This window comes from Ramularia collo-cygni, assembly GCF_900074925.1.
Source record: "Ramularia collo-cygni strain URUG2 genome assembly, contig: RCC_scaffold08, whole genome shotgun sequence".
Lineage (NCBI taxonomy): Eukaryota > Fungi > Ascomycota > Dothideomycetes > Mycosphaerellales > Mycosphaerellaceae > Ramularia > Ramularia collo-cygni.
This window is the reverse complement of record NW_019716262.1, coordinates 668582-678772: the sequence shown is the minus strand read 5'-3', so window position 1 is coordinate 678772 and position 10191 is coordinate 668582. Positions and strand designations below refer to the sequence as shown.

At 53.4% G+C, this 10191-nt stretch overlaps 3 protein-coding genes; 2 read left to right on the top strand and 1 right to left on the bottom strand.

Moving 5' to 3' along the window:
* Window positions 1-20: 20 nt before the first annotated feature.
* RCC_05804 (uncharacterized protein) lies at window positions 21-5034 on the top strand (the record flags this gene model as incomplete). XM_023771069.1 has 2 exons in its annotated part: window positions 21-4931; window positions 4987-5034. The coding sequence occupies 2 exons, from the start codon at window positions 21-23 to the stop codon at window positions 5032-5034; spliced, it is 4959 nt and encodes a 1652-aa protein (XP_023626837.1).
* Window positions 5035-5523: 489 nt separating this feature from the next.
* RCC_05803 (related to MAK16 protein) lies at window positions 5524-6585 on the top strand (the record flags this gene model as incomplete). Its single annotated transcript, XM_023771068.1, has 1 exon — window positions 5524-6585. The coding sequence occupies one exon, from the start codon at window positions 5524-5526 to the stop codon at window positions 6583-6585; it is 1062 nt and encodes a 353-aa protein (XP_023626836.1).
* A 349-nt stretch (window positions 6586-6934) lies between these two features.
* RCC_05802 (related to SIT1-Transporter of the bacterial siderophore ferrioxamine B) lies at window positions 6935-9101 on the bottom strand (the record flags this gene model as incomplete). XM_023771067.1 has 6 exons in its annotated part: window positions 6935-7803; window positions 7854-8180; window positions 8234-8363; window positions 8422-8591; window positions 8645-8804; window positions 8868-9101. 6 exons carry the CDS (start codon window positions 9099-9101, stop codon window positions 6935-6937), a joined length of 1890 nt encoding a protein of 629 aa, XP_023626835.1.
* Between the last annotated feature and the right edge of the window lie 1090 nt (window positions 9102-10191).

Below are 10191 nucleotides of genomic sequence, written 5' to 3'. Positions count from 1 at the left end.
TGAGTGCACTCATGCACACAATGGCCGATGACTCTGCACTCCGCAGACTGCAAGTTCTGCAGCGGGATCTCATCGCCTTCACCGAATCTCGCTTGCCAGATCTTGCGCGACTGGCAGAACAGCTGGATGCCTGTGCAGAGGACTTCAAGAAACTGCTGGAGCGCAAGAAGAAGAACAATGAAAGCCGCTCCAAGCTGGTGACGTCTTCCGATCCCCAGCCCTCCAGTATCACCATCGACGAGGTGCAATACAGCATCCAGCCAACTTTTCGCGAAAGTGCACTTCGGGTCGCCGACGAGCTCGATCTGGATGAAGTAGAGGCCGCTAGGCTATGTATCGAGTCGCAGCTTCCATTTGACGATGCGGGCGACTCACTTACACTGCGCGCGCTCCTGCGCTTTCACCAACAACGGCAGGCGCTATTGGACTGTCTACGGATACTACTACAGCTCAGCCTGGACTCCGACGGCGACGAGAACAACGCAGAGGCCTTTGGGGCAGCCGCAAAACAATTGATACAGGGCGAAGGGGGCAGGCAGTCGGAGAGCTCTGCGTATTGGCGCAAATGCTTGGACGGCCTGGGAGATGTGGAGAGTTTTCTTAAAAAGGTGGGAGACTACAGAGACAAGATCATAATGACGGGGCAGGATCTGTGTGGTGAGATGGGGGAGGCTGTGGTGGGYCAGCGCTATCTGCTGACACAACAGCACGAATCTTTGGCCGCGGTTCTATCGTATCTGCTGCGTGGGAATTATGTCCAGCCGGAGGACTATCGTGGATTTCTCAGCAGAGCCGCGTCTTTGGAAAGTGACATGGACATTGCTGTGCATTATCTACCAATTTTGACCGAAGGTGCGGCTTGCTTCGCTTCAGACCACCACACGACCATGGATGCCGCGCGGAACCTCCACAGTCTATTTGCGGCAGGGCCTGGCCAACTTCAATGGAAGAATGCCAGCCTCAAAGCGGCCGCTACGGTTTGCTGGCTCGCCGAGTACAACGCGAGATTCTCCGCCGGTGCAAGCGACCTCACGCAGAGTGAAGCGGACCGTAGCAGTGATGAAGAGGCGCGTTCGAAGTTGTTCTTCGACTGTCTAAAGGACAAGGCATTCCATTTCATGCTTGCTGCTGCCTCATTTCTACGGCCCATCGTTTGGCACGATCCAGCCCGGAAAGGCATAATCGAATGGCTCGTAGATGATGCGGTGGTTATGCCCAACGATGCTCCACGCCCTTCGGATGAGTTTGCACTTCTCGTCATGCGAGAGCTTCAAACCTTCACCGATGCCTTTGTGACCAACATGCCAGATACACTCCGTAAGCTGAAATCTGAGGAGGACGAGCATAGGAGGAACCAGCTCTTCCAGTCCGCGAACGGCGAATATCGTTCAGAGATGGGTCTCGAGCGTTTSATGATCATCATGGCTTACGCATATCAAGACGACGTGGATGCTGTCAGGGATTTCTGGTCCGACCGCGAGAGCAATCTCTATGGTTTCCTTCGTTGGGTGTCACAGCGCCTTCCAACACCGCGGGTGGCGGCCTTTTGCACACTGCTCAAAGCAATCGCATGCGATGACAAGTCCGCGAATCAAGCACACCGCTTCCTCCTCGAAGACGTCGCGATGCCATCGGGCAAGCTTCGCAAGGCCCACGCAGTCAGCTGGGCGCAGATTTTCAACGAAGTCGAGCTTTACGCTTCGAGCGTCAGGGACAGACCGGCACCACCTCAGCCCTTGCCTGGCCAAGAGCACACCACTATGGATGAGGACATTCAGGAGCCTGAGACGAACATCATGCTAGAGGCATATCTTGGACTGGCTGCCCACATTTCTCGCACTAGCCCTGAAGCGAGGACGTGGCTATTGAAAGATCAACCATTCCACATTGGGGAGATGATGTATCAGCTCGCTCGTACTGGCACGGTAGCGCGAGTCAAAGCGTGCTGCCTCGATGTCCTGGCTGCGTTGCTCAYCGATCAGGTGCTCGAGGTTCGAAACGGCATGTGGGTGCTGCTGGACAGCTGGATATCAAGCAGCGGACTYGATGGCTCGAGCAATGCACGAACAGCCGCTAGAGCGCACCAGCCTGCTAAGCAATATCTCCAGCACTTTGCGAGCAATGCGGAAGCCAGTTCCTCCTTGATAGGCTTACTGGACGCGCTCATAGCGCCGTTGACAGGAGCGCCCGATACCACCATCGACGCTCTACCATTCCCGGAAAATCTTGGAGCACCCCATCGCCATGCCGGAATCGACTCATATGTTGACTTCGTCATGGATTCTGTGTTTGCTCGCGGAACTGCTCGCATGATCAGCGAAGGCGACACTACTATGCTCGATGCCCTACGCCATGATTGCCTTTTGTTCGCTTTCAAATGCCTCTCAACATTCAACGAGGACCTCGTGCTTTTAGCAAACACATCAAACGTGGCAGTCGAGGCTGCGATGGAGACAAAGTCCTTGGCAGTGTACGCTCGCCTGCACCCATTTGCACGAGTCATGGAATGGCTGTTTGAGAAAGGCGTTGCTGCTTCGCTCTTTGCTACTCTGCAACGTTCAAGGGACGCACTGGAAGAGGCAGATCCTAATTCGCCTCTGGTTCAGTCAACTCTGAAGAGCGTTCAAGTACTCAATCTGGCTTGGAAGCTGCAGCCGACTTACTTTGATATCATCCGCCCGATAATCACAAGCCAGACATCGCGCGCACATTCGGAGACGGGTGCGACATTCGCCTCAATCGATGAGCTCTTCCTCTCGCATCTAGATTCTGTGTCCAGCATTGCGGATTTCACCAGCTGCAATCATGTCGAAATCGGGCTTGAGTGCCTCACGCTGCTACAGAGAATAGCTTCATCACGGAAGCTGTCGCAAAGTGCAGATGAGGGTGCAATACGTGCTCGACGCACCGGCCGAATCATCGGCGTACTTTCGCCCATGACCGCCAACTTGACCTCACAACTTCGACAAGACTTCATCCTAGACGAATGGGATCTAGAAACGGGTGACGTCCCACTGAAACTTGTCAAGGCAAAAGCGACCCTCGACTTGCTCAACGCCAGCCTGGACGCCTCGAATGGAAAGCCGAGTGTTGCGCACTGCCTTCTCGGATTCAGTTGTTTCGAGCACGTAATCGATGTCCTCCCAAATAGCATGTTCGCCGAGGGCGTATCATTGTTCCACGAGATTGCTGCGCGTGCCGCAACGCTGGATATTATCGGACCCACTGGAAACACCGCGTTCCTCCTTGCGGTCAAACGTGGCTGCTTGGAAGTAGTGCTGAAGCTTGCGGTCTCGCCGCTGACCGTTCATATTGTCCAGCCTGTCTTACGCTCCATGGACTTTCTGGCAGCTTTGTCTCGCCATCAGACACCTGCTTCGCAAGATATGCATTGGGATGGCTTAATGGTTCATGACCCTAATGTCTTGTTCGGCACCTCAGCGCTGGCAGTGCGCGACTTCATGCACGTTCGCGAGGCGTTCTTCGAATTCGCCGCGATCAGTTTGCGTACCGCGAGCGWGCAAAGCGCTTTTTCGGTACAAGAAAAGATTCTGAGCGCACTTCTTGGAACGGTCAACCTGCCCGACGGCGAGCAGATTCCGACACTTTCAGTATTTGAACTCTTCGACTTCTTTGACCTGGAGACTTCAATTGCCGTGGAGCCTAATTGCAAGCACCTTGCCAGTGTCGATTTGTCTGGCTGCACCAAAGACGATCCTGAAACGCTCGTCGCATATGATCCCAAAATGGCAGGAGACCTGTTACTATTGCACAAAAAGGAACTAAAAGAGAAGAGCGGGATCAAGGAGCCCGCCGAGCTCGAACAGATCGATGTGGAGATACAAGCAACGCTGGCGTCATTGGTCAGCCAGAACAACTGGCGGGCTGTACAAAGCGCGCGCTTGAACGCTTTGGAGGCGTGGACCGATCTGCTTTCTCTCATGGTCACGAAGGGTGGCCTAGGGCAGGGTGATGTCATTGCGTTGTCATTGCAAGGACTTCTCGTCGTACTTCCAAAGTTCGAGAAGTGCCTGGCAGATAACCTTGACGCGGCTGGGCTGTTGGCAAAGCTCACCCTCACTTTCACACATGCCATCAGCCCTGCTTCGCAGGACGCTTCCACACAGACAGTCAATGTCGCCATTGAGCGTCTACTCTCCACATTCCGTGTGTCCTTGAAGGTTGTTTGCGACAGCAGCACGGACCTGGCACTGAGGGATGTATGCTACAGAACGTGCTGTACTGTGCTGGCTTCCCTCCCAAGACCATCTACCAACAACCGAGCTACAAGCTCGGCGAGTGCGAAGCAACTCCTACAATTAGTGCAGAATGCCGGAGAGCGTCTTCTCACAATTGTGACCGAGGACGCCTTCTCTGGCCGCGGAATCACTCGCGTGTCTGCACTGCTGTTCCTCGACGGTCTTATCTCGCTGTTCCACAGCCATAAGGCAACCACCTCTATGCTCCGAGCTTTGACCAAGCTCAACTTCGTCCCCGTTCTCATCGACACCAGCATCGGAAGTGTCGCAGCAGCCTTCAAAGGCGAGGACGAAATGATCGCCACCCTCGCATACTTCCACACCGCTTTAGCACTAATGCTACGACTTTGTCAGACTCCAGATGGCACACAACTTGTGCTCAATTCAGGCATGTTTCAGGCCGTTGACGACAGCAGCCTATTCAGTACAGATCCAGACATTGGGCTTGATATCGACAACCCTACAGCATTAAAGGAGTTCTATGCGATACTCGCTGATGTGCTACGACTTGTCACTGCCGCGGTCGTAAGCAAAGGTCCGCAGCCTGGAAAAGCCTTTTTGCAGAAGAATCGGTATACAGTGCAGGCCATATTCAAGCAGGCATCGAGAGGACAGGCCATTGAGGTCGCGGATGAGTTGCAGCGTCTATTGCTCGCTACCGACTTTCTTGAGGTATGTCAGCATGATTCTTTGGATATTTTGACATGTGGCTAATTCTTTCATGTAGGACGATGAGGCGTCTGCGGTGCGAGTTTTGAGGAATGGCTTCTCGTAGACTGCCTGTTTGAAGGCATCTATCTGGATAGGAAGATGGATTTGGTTTTCAGCATAGCGGGATGGTCATTGCGATGATGAATGATGTTGGAAAAGGGCATGGCGAACATAGAGACTTGAGAGACGCATCTACGGGTCGCATCTGAGTCTTTTCTCTGGCGCTGGGAATTGATATGAGGTATATCGATTGCGGATGTGACCTTAATGAGGCGTGTTGAGCCGTTGGTTTCGCATCCGTTAGTGGCTGGGCGGTTGACATTGTCATGTCTGAGGTCAAAGTGGCATAGTAGATTTACGGTCGACCGTGAGAGTGAGGTCAACGTTTGCGCAATCCCATTTGATTGGCTCGGAATTCGGCCGCTAGCGTTGTCCCACGCGCAAGAGGGTAACATTTTTTTGGACGGGGTCGAATCGAGAATTGGGCATACCTATCCTTTGCACTTTTCTCAAACCAAACCAAACCTCACTTTCCTCCATATCCTCGTCCATCATGGCATCCGACGAGATAGTCTGGAATATCATCAATCAGCAGTTCTGCTCGTTCAAACTCAAGCTTCCGGGTAATCAATCGCACCAGAAATCGACCAAGCAGACCTTTTGTCGAAACGAGCATAATGTGACGGGACTGTGCAATCGACARAGCTGTCCGCTCGCCAACTCTCGATATGCCACCATCCGCGCGGATCCATCGAATCAGCGGCTGTACCTCTACATCAAGACCGTCGAGCGGGCACATTTGCCTAGCAAATGGTGGGAGAAGATCCGACTGAGCAGCAACTATACGAAAGCTCTGGAGCAGGTCGACGAGCGACTGATCTACTGGCCGAAATTTCTCATCCATAAGTGTAAGCAGCGTCYCACACGATTGACGCAGGTGCGCGTGCGGGCGCAACGGCTGGTGAAGGAGGAGGAGCGGCTGGGCGAGACCATGGTTCCGAAGCTGGCGCCCAAGATTCGCAGGCGAGAGGAGACACGTGAGAGGAAGGCCGAGGCTGCGGCGAAAATTGAGAGGGCCATCGAGCGTGAGTTGGTCGAGCGACTACGCAGTGGTGCCTACGGTGACCGGCCGCTTAACGTGGAGGAAAATGTGTGGAAGAAGGTTATGCGCGGGTTGGAGCGGACGAATGAGGGACTGCGCGATGAGGATCTGGACGAGGGTATTGAAGATGAAGAGGAGAATGAGCACGAATATGAGAATGAGCTAGAAGAGGGCGAGCAGGATGTTGAGTATGTCAGCGATGTGGAAGAGTCCGACGATGAGGACGACATGGAAGACTTTGATGACTGGCTGGGCGGCCAGAGCGGAGACGAAGCTGCAGCAGGCACCGATGAATCTGAGGAGGAAGGAGCAGATGGGACCAGCGATGAAGAGGACGGCGATGACGATACCGCCGCTTTGAAGAAGAAGCTGGACGGCCTCAAGCGGAAACGCCCCAGCGCTGCACCGCCGAAAGCGCGCAAAAAGCCTACCAAGGGCAAAGGACCCAAGACCAACATCGAGTACGAGTATGTGCAGGAACCTGCACAGCGCGAGATGGCCCTGGCGAAGTAGACCAGTGCACCTACACGCTTGTTCTACTGTGTTGTTGTTAGATGCTAGCGATGGCGTTTGGGGTCGGAACTACCTATATTGCCGAATGGGATGGAAAGCTCATGGATGAAAATAAAAAGTTGCCATTAAATTATGCTCATCTGTTCCACACGGAAATGAGGAGGTCATAATGTAGCATGCATGGGCTGCAGTGTTCGTCGTCTAAGGACATCATGCCATCAAAGGATCGTGGCCGAGAGTGGGCTGCAATACAAACAAATTGTTGACCATGGAATTTTCAAGCATGGCACATAACTTCTTTACATCGTACAGCTAAACTTTTGGTCACACTGCTGGCGGGTATCCATCTCTATTTGATAAGAAAGTCGACAACTCTCTGTCCGAAGCTCCTTTTCACAGGTACTGCGTTCTCGGCAACAATGACATTGCCATGGTCATCCGCAACCAGGTCCTCCCGAGAGACCTCGGCCGTAGCAATGCTCTGGGTGTCAGGCAATCTCGGGTTGCGACAGCACAAGCCGAAGAAGACGATTGGCACACAAAGACAGATACCAGTGATGGTGAGCAGGCGCTGAGAGTGGCGGTAGCCGTCGATGATCGCGTCACGCTCCGGAGTACCGACTGGGTAGAAGAGGATGGTGCTGTATGGGTCTCCGTACATTGCCGCGGCGATCGCGGTGGCATTGTTCGTGACTGGGGCGAGAGCGTTGTTCAGTGACTTCTGAAGCGTATTGGTCCAAATGGCACCAGACGCTGCAGCACCAAAGGAGCCACCGACGTTGTAGAGTGCGAGGTAAAGTGCAGTGACAGTAGCGACGTGTTCGTGTCTGGTCGCGGCCTGGATGCTGGCCAGTGCAGGGTAGGGGAACAAGCCACCTCCAATACCAAGCAGGACTTGAGCGCCAATGAGTCCAGACTTGTTTGAGATTCCAGCACCACCACGGAAATTGATCAGCAGCCCGAAGGCAACCAAGTAGAGAATCGAGCCGACGAATATGAATGGCTTGAGTCGACGGACTTTGAACACGACCAGTCCAGCAATCATTCCAGTCAGAGTGGAGCAGAAGTTGAACAGGGTTCCAATTCGCTGGGCAGATGTGACTGATTGGTTGAACGCGACAATGGAGATTGCGTAGAGGTAGTCGCCCTGCATGTACCAGGAGAAGTTGATGAACAGTGCAAGGCAAAGAGGTCCCCATACAGCACGATCTTTGACAACTGCAGGCAGTCAGTAGCTGCTGCTATATTATGTGATGAGTGAGACTTACGTGCAAAAGGCAGCATTGGGTGCGGTGAAATGGTCTGCCAGAAAAAGAAGACCGGGAAGAGCAGGAATCCAATGATCAGTGGCACGTAGATGTGTACCTGACCCCAGCCTTGGGAATATGAGTTGGTGAGCGTGAACGGCACCAGAAGACAGCCCAGTGCCGCGATGATCAAAATGATGCTGATAACGTCGAGTTGCCAGAAAAGTGCAACCATGAGCTTGAAGGGACCGAGCATCTGGTATGGAGTGCGGTAATTGGACAGGTCTTCGTGTTTCTTCGCTCGGCGATGCGCCATGAAGAGAGCGGCCAGTAAAGGCATGGTCAAGACTGAAGGACGGTCAATGACTGCGGCTTACTTTCAGTTGGTAGGATTGACTTACCTGGAACGATGATTGCCCACATGCCGATACCCCATCGCCAACCAATGCTATGACCAGCACCCATACCAGAAGGGTCACTTACTGGATCTACGATGTGTGCTGCAATGTTTCCGGAGATCCAAGAGTTGATCTACGAAGAGGTCAACATATGGTAATGGCGCCCCGCATGGATCGAAGTCACTACTCACCAAGTAGGGCGCATTCGGAACGAACGAGAAGAACAAACGAGAGCGCAGTGACGTCGTATCGGCAATGATAATCTCAATTAGGAGCGTCATGAGAGTCCATCCGATCTGGAAGAGGACAGCACCAGCTGCGAATGTCTCGACATTTTGAGAGAAGGTCTCGCAAAGTGTGCCTGCAGCACGAGTCAGCTTTGCCACTGTATAATTGCTCAAGCGACAGCCTTACCCGCAAGGTAGAAAACGACAGTCACAACCAGGAGCTCAAGACGACCAAACACATCGGCGATTTTGGCAGCGGTAGGCTGGCCAGCCGCTGCTGCRACGCTTCTGATGACAGCGACTGTAGCAAGCAGGGAATGTCGATCATAGCTAGCAACCGCGTAGGTCTATCAAGCCGTCACGTCAGTCCTGCCCATTGAGGTATGACGATGATGATGATGCAAATATACCTGGAAGGTGTATCTCAGAGTGTTGTCGAGGGTGTAAGCGTAGGCCAGGATGAAGATGGTGATGAAGAGGAAGACGCGGTCCGCAAAGGTGATGTGCTTGGATATGGCCTCGATACGCTTCACACCAGGACTGGTCTTGCCCGTGAGCTTGATATCGTTGGGTACATATGGAGGTGCGGCGTCGTCTGAAGAGGAGGCATCGCCTGCCTCCGCTCGCTTGAGGTCGTGATTCATGGTCGAGCTGCCCGTACGCTGGGAACACAGTAGTATGGAGGTAGACTGGCACGGATGTGCGGTGTGGATGGGAAAGAGCGCAAGATCAGATTAGATGGTAGGACTTCCATATACCTTATTCACCTTCCTCCCGCTACCCGGTGCACGGCACGGATCTGCACGAGCTCTCGTCTGACGCGGAGGGGCATGAGGTTTTCGGCGGAATGGTTCGATGGTTCTAGGTCCAACTCTAAAAAATTGCCTCAGCAGATGAGAAATGGTTAGCCGCGCCGCATGACACTTTATTCCCGATCATCGCGTGGGAGTCGGTCGGCGAGAACTGGCTGCCAAATTGGCGGAGGAAAATGAGGGCGGCAAGGATTCAAGGGTGGCGGCGGCTAGCGCAAGCATCGATAAGATCATCTGATAAATTATGACCTTAATGGGAAGTAACACCGTCAACAAAGGATTTGCGGCGCAAAGAGAATTGACCAACACACGAACAGAAACGAAACTTGCCGAGGATGTTTCTGCGGATTGGCCCAGGCTTCTGGGGTGAAGATCCTTCTCGCGTGGCGGCGTGGGCAGCTTCACACATTTGGCACGCTCGGCGGACTTGCCTTCTACGCAAAGAATTTGCTACTCCACGTGGGATCCTCGCCTCGCAATGCAGCATCCCGAACAGGATGCCACCAGATGTGCGGACTGTAACGGATAGGTCTACTCTCGATGAAGAGGTGGACGCCAGCCACATTCGGCCTCCAATGAGTGCAGGGCAATGAATCCCGCGGGTGGTTTCATTCTTCGATAGCGGTCAAATATGTACTTACGTGCTTGGGACGAGGCACTTCGTGAGACCGGGCAATTCGAAACAATGTGGTTCTTTGATGGGAAGGTAGTTTATGAGGTCTGTTGGCTCGTATAAGCGAAAGCTACGTTGATTGTTGTTGAAGCGCACTTTTGAGGGGATGATTGATCGAACCGAACAGTCTACCGGAGACGCGCACTGCTCGCTGAATCGACGAACAGATTTCTCTGGCATGCTGGAAGCAAAATGTCGTGCCGTGTCGCTTTGGATCCTACATCCCACGCTGTGGGTAGCGAAGCGCCA